The sequence below is a fragment of the Neofelis nebulosa genome, chromosome 1 (assembly GCF_028018385.1).
Source record: "Neofelis nebulosa isolate mNeoNeb1 chromosome 1, mNeoNeb1.pri, whole genome shotgun sequence".
NCBI lineage: Eukaryota > Metazoa > Chordata > Mammalia > Carnivora > Felidae > Neofelis > Neofelis nebulosa.
In genome coordinates, this window is record NC_080782.1 from 63394246 (window position 1) to 63413145 (window position 18900).

The 18900-nt window shown below is 41.7% G+C and overlaps 1 protein-coding gene across 1 annotated transcript in view; it reads left to right on the forward strand.

Annotated features, from left to right (window-relative positions):
• ATP6V0E1 (ATPase H+ transporting V0 subunit e1) overlaps positions 1-13416 on the forward strand; it is a 31881-nt gene extending 18465 nt beyond the window's left edge. Inside the window, exons 3-4 of the mRNA XM_058723506.1 lie at positions 4719-4848; positions 12923-13416. Of these exons, the coding sequence (XP_058579489.1) occupies positions 4719-4812 (94 nt within the window). The 3' untranslated portion in view covers positions 4813-4848; positions 12923-13416. The remainder of the gene's footprint in view (positions 1-4718; positions 4849-12922) is intronic.
• The last annotated feature ends 5484 nt before the right edge of the window (positions 13417-18900 follow it).

Consider the following 18900-nt stretch of genomic DNA (forward strand, 5'->3'; position numbering starts at 1 on the left):
TCTGGCAACCACCCATCTGGTTTTATATATATACCTATATAAAAATTTGTTTTATTTACATATCATAAATAAATATATATATATGTTATATATATTTTTCCACATATAAGAGAGGCCATACAGTATTTAACTTTCTCTGTCTTATTTTACCTAGCGTAATGCCCTTGAGTTCCATTCATGTTGTCACAACTGACAAGATCTCATTCTTTTTTTTCCCTCTCTTTTTTTAAGATTTTATTTATTTATTTAATTTTATTTTTTATTTTTTAAAATTTACATCCAAATTAATCGGCATATAGTGCAACAATGATTTCAGGAGTACATTCCTCAGTGCCCCTTACCCATTTAGTCCATCCCTCCTCCCACAACCCCTCCAGTAACCCTCAGTTTGTTCTCCATATTTAGGAGTCTCTTCTGTTTTGTCCCCCTCCCTGTTTTTATATTATTTTTGTTTCCCTTCCCTTATGTTCATCGGTTTTGTCTCTTAAAGTCCTCATATGAGTGAAGTCCTATGATTTTGTCTTTCTCTGACTAATTTCACTTAGCATAATACCTTCCAGTTCCATCCACGTAGTTGCGAATGGCAAGATTTCATTCTTTTTTGACTGCCAAGTAATACTCCATTGTGTATATATACCACATCTTCTTTATCCATTCATTTCTTGATGGACATTTGGGCTCTTTCCGTACTTTGGCTATTGTTGAGAGTGCTGCTATAAACATGGGGGTGCATGTGTCCCTTCGAAACAGGACACCTGTATCCCGTGGATAAATGCCTAGTAGTGCAATTGCTGGGTCGTAGGGTAGTTCTATTTTTAGTTTTTTGAGGAACCTCCACACTGTTTTTCCAGAGTGGCTGCACCAGCTTGCATTCCCATCATTCTTTTTTTATGGCTGAATAATAACCCATTGTGTGTATGTGTATATATATATATATATATATACGCTACAATCTCTTTATCTATTCATCCATTCATTCATTGATGAAGGCCATATTTTCTAGTAGTGCCTAATAACATTGCTGCCCTTGAAAGAATTTGTGTCATTTGATTGGGATGAGGGGATATGACAGGGGTCATCTCTGTGGGGATAAGGCAGGTCGCTCTCCTGCATCTCTGCTGTTTCTTCATGAACCCACTAATAGAGGTCACTCCTATTATGGCTCTCACTGGAGGGACAGTGGATCAGAAGAGTAGTCCTAGCTGGACTTACCCATTCCAACAGGGAAGCCAAGCAGTTATTCGCTTAATCTGTGCGCCACCGGGAAGTAATCATCCTTTTGTTCCCTGTTCTCATATCTGAGTGTGGAACAAAAAAACCAAACAAGATTTGAGAGAGCTGGCTATAGTCTTTTCTGTGCGGAGGGTGTATTTTGTGCTTGGGAGAATTCTAATAACCAAGACCTGAGCTCATGATAAGTGAGCAGGGAGTATTTGTAGAATGAAATTCTCTGCATGTTATTTAAAGCCCACTCTACTGCTAACCTTGTTTTGTCTCACAAGCTCATGAGCCCCTTGGGGGTTAGCCCCTTAACCAGTTCCTCTTTGTGTCCTCACAGCCTGACATGGAGCATGGTCTTGGTAACTGGTTGTGGAATTAGTTGGGAGCTCCTGGACTGCTTGGTTTGTTTTGTCCTTAATAAGCTATGGAAGCAGCCTGGTAGAGTGGGACTCAGGAGGTGTGGGTTCCTCTTCCAACTCTGTCACTGATTCAGTGTGGTATTGAGCTCCCTGGCACTTAGTTTCTTTGTCATTAAAATGAGGAACATGGACTTGACCTCTGGGCCATTCCAGCCCTGCGGTTCTCTGAAATATGTTACCACACCATAGCTGCCTCAGTAGTTTGAATAATTTCAGATGGTTAGTTAAGTTATTAGGCTGGCCTTCAGGTTATGGAGACATGTGGAACAATTTGGGCAAATGTGAAGGGTACACTTAGTTCTCTTTTCTTGGACACATGAAGTAATAGATTCATTGGAATATGATCTCTTCCTCCACCCACTTCCATCAATTCAGAGTGGATTTTTTTCTCTTCCAGTTTTCCAACGTGTTTATCAGCTTTAAAGGGAAATTTTAAGTCAGGCGGTAGTCAGAAGGGCAGGCACAGAGCTCAGCTGGTTGGAGGGGGGAAAATTCCTCCATGAAATTTCAAGTGAACTGACCTGGGCTTTTTCCCAAGGAATTTTCTTGAACTGTGGTTTGTTGGGGTTTTTTTTTGGTTTGTTTTCTTTCTTTTTTTGTGTGTTTGGTGTTTTTTGTTTTGTTTTGTTTTTGTAATAAGATGTTTTGCTGGATTTGAAACATTAAGAATAGTATGTAAGATTAGATTTTAAAAAGTTTCTGAATCCTGATCTGAGCAGGCAAAGTGGACTTTGTTTTTGACTTGAGATATTTCTGCTTTACCTCAGGTAACAAAAGCTTTTGTGATAGACTTCATCAATAATCGGTAGATGGATTCTTTGTTTCCTTAACTCCAGACAGATTAAATTTAGTTAAGTAGATGCCTTCTGAAATGTTACCTGTTAAAATAGATTTCCAGAGATAACTCTTGTAGTTACCTACAAAACGTAGTTAGGAACATTAGTCTAACCTGATTTCTGGGTTCAGGAGCTGCTACCACCTAATTAGATTTGTGACCCTAGGCAAACCAGTTAGCCTCTCTCTGCCTCAGTTTCCTTAACTGTATCGTGGGAGAATTAAAAGAAAGATTATGTGTGAAGTGTAGCGTCAGTATCTTTTAAAGCTCCCTGGATGATTATAATGTGCGGCCAGGATCGAGAGGCACAGCTATACGACATCATACAAAGTGCTGGGAGATGGTGCTTTCATTTCATTCTATATGTTTTTGATGAAGAAAGGAGACAGACTAGCATAGGTTCTAGCATATTTTTTTTATCTAGTACTTGTAAGTACTGGCCAGTTATTTCAGTCTCTTACGAAAGGATGAACGACTGTTTTTACGGTCAGCCTCTCTTGCCTGCTGGGATTGGGGAAGTCCTGGGTCTGTGGAATTTTCCATGACTCTTAGCTCTGCACCAATTAGTGTTCACTGCAGGCACAGAGCTCTTCAGTGTGTCTGCTTGTGCTGTCTTCTTCCTTTTTTTTCACAGTGTCAGATAGATGCGATCTCAGCTACAAGTCTTGGCATTTTTTTGTGTTTAACACTCTCGTTTTAAGGACAGATCAGAGAATCTCACCTGAATTAACTTTTTGTTATAAAGTGAGTCAGCTTAGGGTATCTATTTTGGCCCCATTTCCTCAAGTATCATGTTTCCTGTCACAAAACCACCTTACATGGGGTGGGGCAGGGTAGGAGGGCGGGCAGGTATGTTTGTTTCCGTAGGTGCAAGCTTCTGGTGTGGTGCTGGCAGATTCTGTGGCAGTCTAGTCGCTGGTGATCAGAATCGGCTTTTTGAGCCGTTGGCTGGCAGAGTTCTAAAAACGACAGCAAGTGGAAGAAAAAAGGTGCAACCAGCTGACAGTCCGGTTGGGTTTGGCTGGTTCCCCTCTTATAATAGGGGAATTTAAAGTGCTAAAATTTTAGAAAGAGACTCCTGCAGCAATAACTCTCCTTTTCCTTGCAAAGCGGTTCCTTCTATTCCATGCAGAGAGGATCGCTGCGTCAGATCATGTTACTAAAATCCACTCTGCCAGATCAGTCCATGGAGGCTGGGCTTGTTCACCATACCCTTGCCCCGTAAAATGAGAGTCTCCAATCACTTCATATATATTAAATAGGAATGAAAGGCAATGTGTATTCTGCTCAAATGTTACCTCCTTGGAGAGGTCTTCCCTCACTACCTCCATCATTCCCTATTCCTTCGTCCCACTTTCTTTCCTTCCTGATATTATATTAGGTAAGCTTCGTGAGGGTGGTGACATTCCATTTTCTCCTCTGTATCCGTGGTGCCTGGAACCTAGTAGGTGCTCATTAAATATTTGTTCACTAAGTAAAACATGGAATGGTTTGAACGGCCAGACGTTTGTGTATTATCTTTCTTGTTGTTTTTGCTTTAGTCTTAGCTCAGTGATTCTGAAACTTTGCTGGATTATGTGTATTCCTCTATCAGACACAAAACCATTTATTCAGAATTTTGGGAGCAGTAGAACAAAAGTTTAAAGACAATTTAGGTGCTATTTTTTCGCTTCTAACCCTGAGGTAATGTAGCATCACTGTACTTCCTCCATAATTAGTCCATATAGTACAGAGGAATGCCTTGTTGCTTAGATTCTCAAGTAAGCCGGGGGAATTAAATTCCCATTTGGTTCAGCTCCACTGGGGCCCAAAAGACGTGTTACATATTTTAGTGGTGATGGTGATTAGAGAAGGGGAGCTCAAGTGTTACAGTCTAATTGGAAGATGGGGGGCTGAAATTTAACCTTGGCTGTGCCAGTAAAAATGGGTGTGTCATATCAGTGTGGGTCTTAGCATTTGGAGGATGGATAAAGTAACACCCATTCTTCCTGAGCCTGTAAGTTGTGATGATGCTAAATTGAGATTAGGTAAAAATACTCTGGGTTAAAGGTTTCCTATGAATGCAGGAAATCTTGGATACTTGGAATTAAGGTAATGAGAGAAGAAAAGACAGAGCAGACTATGGTGAAACCTCACTGCTAAATTTGACTAAAGCACTCGTTCCATCCTAATTGAAGATGGTCCTGTTCCCACATGAGTTCACCACTTTCTGTTGTTTTTTTCCTCCCCCATTATTCTTTTAGTTGGCTGATTGCAATTCTGGCCCAGCTCAACCCTCTCTTCGGACCACAGTTGAAAAATGAAACCATCTGGTACCTCAAGTATCATTGGCCTTGAGGAGGAAGACCTATTCTCCAGCGCTCAGTCATTGAGGTGACTATGCCCTGAACCTTTCACATCAGTGTTGTCCATCAGGCAGCTAGAGGTTGCCTTGGCTCTTCCTCAGAAAACGACAGCCATTTTAACACTTGGCAAGGGCAGGCTGCCGAAAGCAAACATCTGAAGGACAGAATTTGGAACTTAGGCCATTCACCTTACCAGAGGATTTATTCATGAGATTCTTTTCAATTCTGCTGTTACCCAGCCATTTAAATAAAGTTTGCATGCAGTCTTTCAGACACAGGAGCGCTATTATTTATACTTGATATTGCAGGATTCTTAAGAGTTGCTGGCAGATTTTAAATTAAGAGCATTTCTGAATGCTTTGGATAGAGAGAGACAGGTGCTTTTGGAAAACTGGAATGAAAATTGTAGCTTTTATTTGGTTCACAGGCTCAGAGACATAAGGAGTAGTATAGTGGAAAGATTTATTCACTGGCCCAGAGTCAGGAAACCTGTCATTAAGTTTGTTCCTCTTTCTTGATTATTTCGATAAATGGAAGTTAGCACTCAGTGCTTGCCTAGATCTGGCTCAGCTTTTTTGGCAAGGGTACTGCTTATGTGGTACTATGAAGTCCTAGCAAGAGACACAGAGTGTCTGACTCTCCTGTCTTTAGTAATGCTATGATGATCGGTGAATTCAAGTAATGACAGCCTGGTCCCTCCAATTGTGAAGTTCTCTGCCAGCCTTTTATCTGGGGGTTTTACCCGTTAATTGTCATAATCTTAGCCTGAAGTAAACGTTTCGGTAGAAAATGCAAAATGGTGATTTTCTAGTTCCATTATTACTTCTACATTTGATTAGATAAAACGTCTCTACCAAGATGAACTTAACCCTCATTCTAAGGTTATTTAGTAACCTTGAAATATAGAACATACAGGAAGAGCAGTGTCCGTATTTAATTATTTTAATTTTCAGAGTGAGATATTGGGTGTCCAAGTTACTTCCAGGGTATCCAGTGAGGTTGTCTTTTCTTCCCTTTTGAGTTTTAATCAGTTACATTTATTACCATTTTCGTAGTCAGTTGCTCTTTCTTTGGCCTACTAGAGCCTGTGTAAACTGGCTTCTGTGTCCTTTTATTATTAGTCTTTGGTAGTTTCCTCACTTACTGGCAACATCAAGATGTCCCAGACCCCTCTTGTGTGTTTCCTGTCCCAGACTTGGAATCAGCTGTTTCCTACTGAAAGGATACCTGGTTCACTAGTCAGTCCTCAAGCCCAGCTGGCCTTCATTCCTTTCAGTGGGAATGGTATTTAAAAACCAAGATCTAAAGGGCGCCTGGGTGGCTCGGTCGGTTAAATGTATTGACTCTTGGTTTCGGCTCAGGTCATGATCTCGCGGTTTTGTGGGTTTGGCCCCATGTTGGGCTCTGCCCACTGACCACTTGAAACTTGCTTGGTTTCTCCCCCTCTCTCGGGGGCTGTCTCTCGGCCCCTCCCCCGCTCACCCTCTCTCTGTCTCTCTCAAAGTAAATTTTAAAAAAAGAAAAGATCTGATTGCTAGGTACATCCATTTCTGCTGGGATGTTGCTTCTAAGCCTTTACAGTGGACAGAGCCAGGAATTACATTCTTCTGAGAAGAAAAAAAATCATGAGTTTATGTTAATATTTCTAATTAAAATTTAACATTACATGGTTTTGACTTCTTTGGTTTTATACTTGATTATCATTCATACATGCTGAAAATCTTGCCTCCTACAGGCAGTAACTTACTTTCATTATCCTGCAATACATAATGGTTTCCAGATAACACCAGATAACTACTAACTGTAAGTTTATCGAATGCAATTTAGGATTTCTTTGCTGCTTTATTTGTCCTTAGAACAAATAAAGAAAAGATGTTGTTTTCTGAGGTCACTTGAAATAATTATTTTCTCTCATCATTATCAATGTGATACATAATCAGATTAAGTTGTTTTATTTTGTGTTCAATTCATAGTAATATTTTTATTTGCTACTATTTTTGAATATGTAAACATATTTTCACAGTCAGAATTATAAACAAGATACATTCAGAGATGTCTGTCTTTCCAGTATTTCATTTTGCCAAGATAAGCAAATACATACATACAGGTATATATATGTATATACGTAACATGTATATAAGCAAATACATACACATAAATATGTATATGTGTGTATATCCCCCCACACAGCTATTACAGAAAAGATATCATATTGCATATACTATTCTGTACTTTGCTTTTTTTCACTGAACAATGTATTTTAGAGACCGCTCCTATCAGTGTATAGAGATCTTCTTCAATTCTTTTTATAGCCATTGGTGTACTTTTAGATTGTTTCTAGTCTTTTGCTATTATCGATAGAGGCACAGTATCATCCTATACATATGACATTTTATTTTCTATTTTTGCTGGAAATCTTTGGCTTAGATTCCATGAAAAGTCGATCTCTGGGTTAAAGGTGTATGCTTTTTCTAGCTATTACTACACTCCCTTCTATAGGGATTATACCATTTTTACATTTCCACTAACAATGTAGGAGAGTGCTTGTTTCCTCACAGCTTGGATTTTTGCCGATCGAGATAAGTTAAGTAGTCAGCTTTTTCTTTTTTTTCTTTTTTCTTAGAGTTCTGTCTTTGCCCAAAGGGGTTTTGATTTATCATATATATATTATATATATATTATATAATATATATATGGATAAAAAAAATATATATATATATAATATATATATATATATATATTTTTATCCAGCATTCCAATCCTTCCAGCATTGCCTTTCACTTAACTTCTCTGAGCCTCATTTCCTTCCTGTGTAATGAAAAAGGGCGCTTTGGACCTGAAGAACACTGGGTGTAGATCTGAGGTTTCATTTGTCCATTTTCTTTAAAAAAAAAAAATTTTTTTTTTACATTTATTTATTTTGAGAGAGACAGAGACAGCTTGAGCAGGAGAGGGGCAGAGAGAGAGAGAGAGGGAGAGAAAGAGAGAGAATCCCAAGCAGGCTCAATGCTGCCAGCTGCAGAGCCCCATGTGGGGCTCAGACCCACGAACTGTGAGATCATGACCTGAGCCAAAACCAAGAGTCAGATGCTCAACTGACTGAGCCACTCAGGCGTCCCTCATTTGTTCATTTTCAGTCTCAAGTTAACCTGACTGACAAATACCTTCTGTCTGCACTCTGGTCCATAGCACAAACCAGGGCTGCTTAAAACTTGTATTAAAGGTGGTTCCTTTACAAGCAGACACCAGGAAGCAGGAGGGCAGAGCCAGACAAACTCTAATTAGGAATGTCTTCACATTTGTTCTGCATTTGAGGTCATGACTATGGTAGTACAGTAACTGTAGGCCTTTGGAATTATCACATGAAGAGATCTAATCTCTGCCTAACAGAGCAAATAGAACTCTTGTGACAAGACTTCATTTTTCTTTGTGGTAAATCAAAAGATGGAGCTAAATTCCCTTTTGAACTTTGTACTTTTACACAACAGTGGGATGATAAAGGAGTGCAGAACCAGATTTAGGCCTGTCTTCATCTGGTAAGGAAAAATGTTTGATTTTGTACATGATTAGAGGCCAGATTTGGAAAGTAGGAGGTGTAAACCAGACATGGTATGCAGCAGAGAAAAATGAGGAACAGCCATGAAAGCTTTAGGATAATTTTATATAGATGGAACTGATTTGATTTCAACAGCACAGTTAAACACCTAGCTGATCTTTTGCTACTTTAGTCATTTTAATTGCCACGATTTTCTCTCATGTGGTGGTGATAGGCTGAGTTCTAGCACATTATGTTTATTGGCTGGAAATCTTGCCCAGTACTTCTAAGAACGGTGCTCAACTCCCTCTCTTTCCCCTGCCAACCTTGTCTGCCTTTCCTAGATTCCTAAGATGCTTCTGGAACTGTCACATCAAGATTGCTGTTTTTGTCATGGCCCATTTTCCTATTGCCCTGGGGGTGCGATGCTAGTGTGGAATCTTGCTGGAGTGGATTTGGCCTGGCCCCAGTGTCCTACAAGTTAGTTTACCACAGCATTGTAACATTTTAGATGAACTTATATGGCTTACTGCAGTCCTAAAGGGGAAACCTTGTTTTTGTTTTTTTTTGTTTTTTTTTTTTTACAGAGTCTGGACAGGAGAGGAATAAAGTATATTGGTAATTAGGCCTATGCCCCAAGGGGAGCTGTTTTTCTATGCATTCCAAAAATATTTGAGTGCTCACGAGGTGCCTGGTACTGAGTGGGGATTTCAGGGAAGGCTGTGGGCTCTAAAGAAGTTTGTGACTTGTTGAGAGGTTGAAAGTAAGCCATGTTTGTGAAAAGTTAAACAGTGCAAGGTGTTTTGTGGTTAAAAAGCGTATCTTTTAGGGGCGTCTGGGCGGCTAAGTTGGTTAAGTGTCCAACTTTGGCTCAGGTCATGGTCTCACCGCTCATGAGTTTGAACCTCATGTCAGGCTCTGTGCTTACAGTTCAGAGCCTGGAGCCTGCTTCGGATTCTGTGTCTCCCTCTCACTTTGCCCCTCCCCTGCTCGTGCTGTTTGTCTATCTGTCTCAAAAATAAATAAACATTACAATTTTTTTTTGAAAATGTTATCTTTTACTCGGCTCTCTCTGACCGGATTTGCTGCTGCCACTCAAACTGTCATGTCTCTGTTTCAATTCCTGATGTCATAGATCTCCCCGTCACTTAGAGTCAGAACCTGTTCACTCACTTCTTTCTCTAATCACTCCTTTCTCCTTTTCCTTGAATCCATTTGATCCTGTTAATGGCTCTTGTGTCTGTTTTTGTTTCCCGTTTCTCCTTTGGGCACCCTAATTTCTGACCCAGATCAATGTGACTCCAAGTTATTACAGTGGCTCTTCCTCAGGTCTCCCTGCTCTGTAGTCACAGTATCTACAAAACTCCACCCTGTTTGTCTTCCTGATGCAGCTCTCCCGGAAAGAGATCACTGCTTGCCTCAGAAGCTTTCAGTAGTTCTCCGTAGGCTACTGTAGGGTTTTTTTTTAAACTTTAAGTCTCTGAGGTTAGTGAGTACCTGCCTCTGTAACATGTTGTAAGCACAGCTTTTGTCAGGGTCACCAAAGGTCCTATGAGCCACAAAAGATAAGAATGACTAACCTGCAGATCATGTCCAGCTTCCTCACTTGGCCGTCAAGGCCTTGCCAGTTGCTCTCAGACCACTTTTGCAGCCTACTTATTCGCTACTTTCCTCCGTGACCTATTGGTTCCAGCCCTGCCATTTCCGTGTTCTTGGTCTAATTAACTTCACTTAGCTTTTCCTGTCTCTTACTACCCTATGACATTCATTAATTTAGGACGCAGATTAGTAAGCACATACTCTGCAGACATTCTTTCTGCCCTCCGTTCACCCATTCTCTCAATTCTTTGTGATGTTTTCTCTTTGAGTGTCCAGCTTTTCTGGCCACTTGGTCTCAAAGTGATTTCATTTCTCCGTAAATGTATTTAGCTATTCATTTGGTACATTGCCTTGACTCGTTAAATACACATACTTTTCATTTGCTTAAATATCTCTTGTAGTTACTCTGCAATAAACACATATCTTGCACATAATCGTAAAAAAGGAATTGTTGTGTGAATTTATCGAAAATGAAAAAACAGAGGGGCGCCTGGGTGGCTCAGTCAGTTAAGCGTCCGACTTCGGCTCAGGTCATGATCTCATGGTTCATGAGTTTGAGCCCCGCGTTGGGCCCTGTGCTGACAGCTCGGAGCCTGGAGCCTGCTTCGGATTCTGTGTCTCCCTCTCTGTTCGTCCCCCACTCGCACTCTGTCTCTCTCTCTCAAAAGTAAATAAAGATTAAAAAAATAAAAATAAAATGAAAAAACAGATAAAAATAAAACCTATTCTTTGACACACACACACACACACACACACACACACACTCACACACACTCACACACACTCATCCTCCTCTGAAAAGATTTCCTGGTTCAGGCCTTAATATTTTTATGTTGTCTTCACTGTCAGTTTTATCTGAAAGTAGCCTTAGTCATTCCCTTATTTTACAGAATGAGAATGTGGACCCTTTGGTTGAGGTCCTCCCCACCCACCCCCAACGGCGGTTTCATGTCAGAGAGACAATTAGAGTATGTGCTTCTTTAATTCACCCCCAAATCAAACCACAAGTCCATGCCATTTAATATAATGCCCACTCACATTTATCTCAAGCTAGTATCATTGAGCCTAAGTGAAAATTAGCCCCTGTTTCAGTGTGGTTTTCTAAAGATGAAGACTTACTTTTTACTTTTGTTATTGTTCGTTTGTCCAAAAAGGCCTAAACGATGAGGAGGTCTAACCTGTATGCTTCATAAAAAACTAACACACGAAACATCTGCATTCACTGCTTCGGTATTCTCAAGTAAAATTTCTCATCTGCGTGGAACACAGGTCTGTGCAGACAGGTTGTTCCGGTGGCCTAAGGAGGAGAAGAGGAAATGATCATTAGATTAAAGGTTTTATGAGGCAGTGAGGCACAAGAAACCAGTAACTCTCGTAGTTGCCCCTCCCTGGCCTGATGTGGTTATTTTCCTAGTACATTATAAAAACAGTCCTCTGATTATATCTCGAGTTGAATGTATTTTGTTTGCAGTGGCCTGCCTTAGTGGGTCGAGCAGTCTGGTACTTCCCATGCGGAGGGTGGTTGGACTGCCCCAGCTTGCACCAGTAAGACTTAGCGGCCGTCTTGTATCTGCTACTGGGCATTGTGGACCCTGGGAAACCTATCATTTTACCGTACTGCTCTGTGGATTCTCCTGCTTGTGCCCACTGATCTGGAAAAACTTAAGGACCCATCAGATCTCCTACGTACTACTTGACCTTCAGTCTTGTCAGACGTGCCTGCCACAAACCGTGTCTCTTCTCAGTTTAACTAGCCCTTTGCCCCCCTGCACTTAACCCTCAACATTCTGGGAAATTCTGTGTCATAACCAGCTTGTTTTCTTATCTGCCAACTCAGGCCTTGTGTGGAAATTGCCTTTGAAAGCCACTATTTACTTAATTTTTCTATTCTCTTTATTTTTTAATTTTGAAAGCCACATATGTGGCTTTATTTTTAAGTCTTTTTTTTAATGTTTATTTATTTTTGATAGAGAGACAGAGCATGAGCAGGAGAGGGGCAGAGAGAGGAGGAGACACAGAATCCGAAGCAGGTTCCAGGCTCTGAGCTATCAGCACAGACCCCGATGCAGGGCTCGAGCTCACAGGGCTCGAACTCACAAACCACGAGATCATGACCTGAGCTGAAGTCAGACGCTCAACAGACTGAGCCACCAGGCACCCTTATTTTTATAGTCTTTTAAAATAAGCTTTATGGGGGCGCCTGGGTAGCTCCATCGGTTAAACATCGAACTCTTAGATTTCGGTTCAGGTCATGATCTCACCGTCGTGGGATTAAGCCCCAAGTTGGGCTCCTCGCTTGACATGGAGCCTGCTTGGGATTCTCTCTCCCCCTCTGCCCTTCGCCACACACACTCTTTCTCTCTCAAAAATAAATAAAATAAGCTATATTAAGGGAGTGGACGTGACCACTGTTACCAGTTTGATGTGTGAAGATACATATTTTAAATGTTTGCTAGCTCTGCAAAGGTGATATTACAGCTTTAAGCTTCCAGAAAAAGAAATCTCATTTGTCACCTATACCTGTAAGGATGGGGAGCAAACTAGGAGCAACCTCGAGTACCAAGGAGCTAGCTCTTTAGGAGTCTGACATAAGAGAAAAGCTTGCCATGGCTGTGGGAACCGTGCTTCCTTGCTGTAGGAGGGGAAGGGCAAATACAGATTCTTGAAGTGAACCCATTAGATGCCAGTAGGATTGGTCTGAGTCAACTTCCTGCTTTCTGTGACACAGTCCAACTGTTACTTAACGACCCTCAGTTCAGCAATGTCCTTGGTAATCGGACCTCTTGTCACAGCTCTACGAAACCTGTCCAAACTGGGACATTATTTGAGCTAACTTTTTATTCAAGTATTTACTGAGCACCTATATATTTTAAATTATTGGCCTGATTGACTTTTATTGATGTTATTAGCCATTTGCCCACTTGAGGATGGGTTAAGGATTAGTTACTAGAACGGCTTTGTTTTGCAGGTCACGAAGAGAATTCCTCTAGATGCAAAATCAACTCCAAACCCAGAACACCTCTGACTCGCCTGTGTTGGCCATCAGCTGCCTTAAACATTCACACCACGTTTGAATATCTCCTTCTACAATGCAGTATTTTCTCCTGTCACCTTTTTTTACATTTTGATGAATTATGTGCCTACTTAACCCAAACTGTGCTGGCTCTGTAAAATGTCTATGCACTCTTCTGAGATAGGAGGCGCTGTACTTCTGAGAAACGTGCTGCTCTCTCCTTGGAGCCTGTGCATTTGGAGACCACTCCTGCCTGGTCACAACATGGGAATCTGCGAAGTGTTTAAAAACTGTCGTGAGACCAGTAGAGTCAAGTGGGGCAGTCCGTAGGAGAGCACGTTCAGAGGGAATATCTGTGCTAACAGAATTACACCAAAGTATATTTTCAGGACGACTTTCTTATTTCTGCCATCTATTGGAATAAATTATTTTTCTGCTTTCTGTGGAAATCTGGTTTCGGTGTTTGTTAAGTTCATTTTTGGAAGCTTTTCTATCTTTAGATATGATGCCTTTAAAAAAAAAAAAACTGATGTTGTAGTTCAAACTAGGTTGGAAGTGTAAACCTGGTCATGTGGTTTGACATACCTGAAGATACTGGTGAGTACTTTCCTGAATCATTAGTAATCATTTCAGCGCTTACTGTAGCCAAGCAAGGCACTGGAGGAATCAAAGGTGTGGAAATTGAGGTCCCTGCAAGGTCAAGAGCTGATACACAGTTTGGAGAGATAAGGTCAGTATACATAGAACTGTAATGCAAAGCCATGTCTGACTGTGGTCCATAAAAAAGTGGTCATGATGGTGAGCAAATTGAAGGTTCCTTGTATCACAGCAGCTCCTTGTATCATCACACCCCCAGAAATAGCACTGGAGAAATTGAGGCAGATTAAAAAGCCTGGTATAGGACAGTATTTCTGTGTTTTGGTAGCAGGCATCTGAATAATTCACTAATTTGGGGACTTTATTAGTTTTAAAGTTTAAGAAATTAAAATTTTAAATGGATCTAAATTTTCACCAGTGCATGGCTTTTTGACAACCAGCCAAGCCAAGAATGGATTTCCTGTTTTGCAGTTTGTGCTTTTCTATTCCTCCCCGACTATCTGAACTCATTGCTTTGCCGTTCTTAGGACAAAAGAGTTTCGAGTTGAAATGACCGTCCTGCTTTCATTTCTTTGTTTCCATTCTTTACTTTTTGAACTTCAGATTTTCCTGAGAGGCAACTTCACACTTTACATTTCCAGCAAAAGGGTAGCCAATTTCATGGAATCCATAAAACCCTGAAGATCTGACATTGGAGGGGACCATGGTAACAAATGCTAGCTAACCCCATCGTTTTATAGATAAGCAATCTGCACCCAGACAGGGAGAATCGCTTGCCTAGTTAAATGTAGCTGCTCAGAGGCAGACCAGGGAGTAGGATCCCTGGTTTTGTAATTTCTATTCGAAAGCCCTTTTCACTTGCTACCCTGACTCTCCCAGAGTTGGAGCCAACTTTGAGCTTCGAGTAGAAGGGAAGACTTCTGCCAGGCTGTCTCCCATTAGAGCAGTTCACTTGACCCTTAATATCTGTCATTTAAGAAGGCAATGCAGGTGATTACGGTGGCCACATAAAAGGATGCCACAGTCTTTGAGCCCTAGCCGTGGGGGAAGCGTGACTCCATTCATTGCAGCTCTCCACCCAGATTCTTCTCGCCAGGCTCTGCACCCCATTATCCCTGGGGGCGGGGGAGTCCGTCTAAAACCTTCCCACTGCCACCCTGCACTGCTTTCTTGCAAACCACCACGGTTTTGAAGCTGAGCCTTGTGATGTCTCTAGTGTAGTGGCACTTCTTTGAGTGCTGCTTTCACGTGGCTTGAGTTCAGCATGCTGCATTAGCCAATAGGGAGCCTACATAGTTTTAGGACAGCAGACCTTAGCTATGGCGTGCTTGCAGCAGTGATGGAGAGCAGCATTCATGATCACGTTTTGACACATTTCCAATGTAATGGCCTAGTTTCAGGCAGAGGCCATGACCCTGGCTGATCCAAGTCCCTGATTTCTGCCTTGTTCTGTTACTTTGTACTGATGCATTTTTTTTACTTGCCATTTGCTCTCAATTAGACATTGGGAAACCAACTGGATGACATTGCTATTTGCACTAGGGCTTGCTTGCCACTTGCTGGGATCCAATTCCTACAGACACGAGTCAGGAAGATTAGTATGTTGGCTGCACTAGTAACAGTGTGAAACACAAGGATGAGAGCCCTGAAGGGCCTGGTTCTGTGCCAGGGAGGTTTTGATTGTCCCCCAGAAGGGAGCATTCTGCTCAGTAAGCCTTCTAGGGAAGGAAGAGGCCCTAGTGAGGTAATAGTTCAGGCCTGAACCTGGAAGAGTTCTCCAAACCCTACTGGGACTTACTGCTAGTGAGGCCCTAATGGCCTCAGCATAAAGCCTATGGAAGAAGACAGGAGTAGGGGCGCCTGGGCGGCTCAGTTGGTTGAGCGTCTGACTTCCGCTCAGGTCATGATCTCACGGTTCGTGGGTTTGAGCACCACGTTGGGGTCTGTACTGACAGCTCAGAGCCTGGAGCCTGCTTCAGATTCTGTGTCTCTCTCTCTGCCTCTCTCCCACTTGCGCATGCTCACTCTCTCAAATATAAACATTAAAAAAAAATTTTTTTTTAAACGAAGAAGAGGAAAGGACCTCCTTTCCTAGCCAAATTAGAGATCAAAGACTTCCTAGATAATCGCAAGCCCCTAAAGGCCAGGTACTGTCACTCTGTCACCTCATAGCTTTATTGGTATTGCTGAAATGAGGGAATCAGCTCAGATTCCGGGAGGGAAACTTGTCGAGTTCCCTTTGCCCAGGAAGTCACTTAACTCTTGAGCCTGTTTCCTTGTTTATGAAAGTGTTGAGAATATTAATATTAACCAGTATATAAACTCAGATACATGCTTTCTCTTCCCCTCATTCCTAGTAACTGACCCATTTTGTTACAGCATGGCCCATTGTCTGAGATGGATGGATGGCCGCGAATCACATTCTGCTTGGCAGTTCACTTGTTCCAGTGATTGCCGTGACCCCAGCTTAGAAGGAGCTCCATCCAGCCCTTTAAGAGGATATTGGAAATGTCCTTCTACAAAGCCTGTCCAGGTGAACACAGTGTGGACTCCTGGTATGATCATTAGACTAGGTGAGGCCCCAGGTTTGCAATCTTACTGCATCACTTGCAAGCTGGATTAACTTTGCACAAATCATTTATGAGCCTCAATTTTTTCTTCTACAGAATGGGGCAATACCTGCCCTTTCTGCTATCCAAGTTATTACCAAATGAGATGGTGGTGGTGAAGATGATCTGTAAATTTTAATAATACACAAAGTGTATTTTGCAAAGAAACGACAAAACCGCTGGGACCCCCTGATGACTTTCCTATTAAGATAAGCCCCAGAGGGGCAGCCAACTGATGTTTTCTTCTACATTTGGTTTACCTTTTGATTAGTCATTTGTGCTTGGGTCATAGAAAAAGAAAAGGCATGCTCCAGGCTCCAGGCATGAGCTCTCAGCAGGGAGATAGATCTCTTAAAAACCATCATAGCATAAGTGTCTGGACCACATCCTTCTTGCCCTTCCAGATTCTACGCAAGTTCTGTGAGCCCTTCTGCCAGGACAGGAGTATTTCCAGCATGATTTGAAGATGTAATCTGAGGGGCACTGGTTGCTTTTAACAATGTTTTCCTTGTTTTCTTTCAACATAGAATGATGTCTATATCCTTATTACTGACCCAACAGAATTTTATCATATGTTACTTTGACATTGCTTCAGATATAGCACCATTTTGTGCATTTCTTCTGGGCAGTTTTTTAACAACAGTGGACTCATGGGAGATTTGGCCCTGGATTTCCTTTTCCAAAAATTTGAAGAGTCAATTGCTCTTTTATTAACTATATTTAAATTATATCTTAAAATACATATTTAGGCATTTTAGAATGGGTTCACCATCCTATCCTTGCTCCCTCCTGTTCAGAGAACAAATGTATTTTTTTTTAACGTTTTATTCATTTTTGAGAGAGAGAGACAGCATGCCAGCAGGGGAGGGGCAGAGAGAGAGAGACACAGAATCCGAAGCAGGTTCCAGGCTCTGAGTGGTCAGCACAGAGCCTGATGTGGGGCTCGAACCCATGAACCATGAGATCATGACCTGAGCCGAAGTCAGCCATTTAACTGACTGAGCCACCCAGGTGCCCCTAGAGAACAAATGTGTTTAAAATGAAGATGGGCTCTTAGGCAAAAGTTATGTATTTTTTTTTCTTGCCCCTTTATTTCAACTGCTTCTCAACAGTTGAATGGATGGAATTAATTTCTTTTTTTCTGGAACATATGCCTAGAAATGAGATTGAAAAGAGAAAACTACTAGCATTGCTTCTGGATGGGAATCACAAGTGATTAAAATTTTCTTTTTCCTTTTTAGCATGTTCTCCTATGAAAAGGTAATACTTGAGTAAAAATAACAATTATTTTAATAACAAAAGATAATAGAATATTAAGAGAAAAAGGATTTTTAACTTCTGTACATAGCAAAAAGCCTGGTGAGAAACAGACCAAAATGTTGATAATGATTATTTCTTTTATGGCTTTGTATATTTTCCAAAAAGAGCATGGTATTAACTTCATAATCGGGGGTAAGAGGGAAGGCATTTTGGAGGGGACCATTGTCAAAATAGTGTTAGTACTTCCTTCAAACATTATATAACACACCCACTTTCTTTTTTTCTTTGAGAGCAATTCAGGGTCAGGGGAAATGAAGTCAACTAGCTCTATTAAAACACTGAAGCTATTCTGAATCAATAAAAATCAGCAAGTTCACACAGCAATTCTGATTAACTGTTTCCATTGTGCAGGACAAAGTACAGAGCATTCAGCTTATAAAATTCTGGCCTCCTTTTGTATAGGTGTTCACAGTGACAGCATGGTGAAATGAAAGGGGAGCATTGATTTCGATTCTGCCCACATAGAAAAGTAGAAGCCTGGGGTATTAATGTTCTGGGGTCCCACATGCGTTAAAATAAGCCCCACTGTTCTTTCCCTCCCAAGTGCTCCAAGCAAGTCTTTTATTCAGGCTGTGTCACCGCTTCAGTTAAAACCTCCTCCTTTTGAAATGTGTTGGCCCATTTTCCCCCCCAATACTCACCACCACCACCACCACCCCCCCCGGCCAGCCGTAAAACGGGAGTATTCTAGTGGCTGAGGATGCTCAACGACTAATACTGCTACCCACGTGAATCCAGTCAGGATTCTGACATGGTTTCCATAGTTTCTTTACACTGTCCAAAGTGTGGTACTACACTGTGGGTTGCCACTCCAAAACAGAACAAGCAGAGCAGATGTTTTGTAAAAGTAGGCGATGTATTTGAGGAAGCCGGAGTTGAGAAGCTAAGTGTGACTGTGCAAGCCACAAAAGCTTCTCAGCAACACTCAACAGGTATTTCCAGCTCCTGTTCTTTGTCCCGATGTTAGCTGCTCGGAACAGTGGGAAGCAGGAAACTCCCCCTGGGCTCCTGGAGCTTAGAATTCAGCAGGGTGACAACTGGCACTGGGTGTCCCTGGTGGGTGGAGCCCGAGGTAGCCAGGTCCTGTGCCGAGGTAGCCAGGACTGGTTGCTGGGTAAGAGCACTAGAAACACTGGTAGCGGGAGGCTTCTTGAAGGAAGTGACCTTTAAGGGTAAACCCAAAGGATGATGAAGAGCTAGGCCAAAGACTGATGCCGCTGTTTCAAGAGTCTGCGAGAGAGAAGTATCCTGGGTTATGGTAATAGGAATGAAATGGAGTCAGAGAAGTAGTGTTTTTTTGGGGGCTAGCGCATATTTACTAGCATATGCAGGTGGGTGACTGATTGGATGTTAGGGGTGGGGGTAATTAAGGGACAGGAAGGAGTCCAGGTTCCCCGCTGGGTGGAC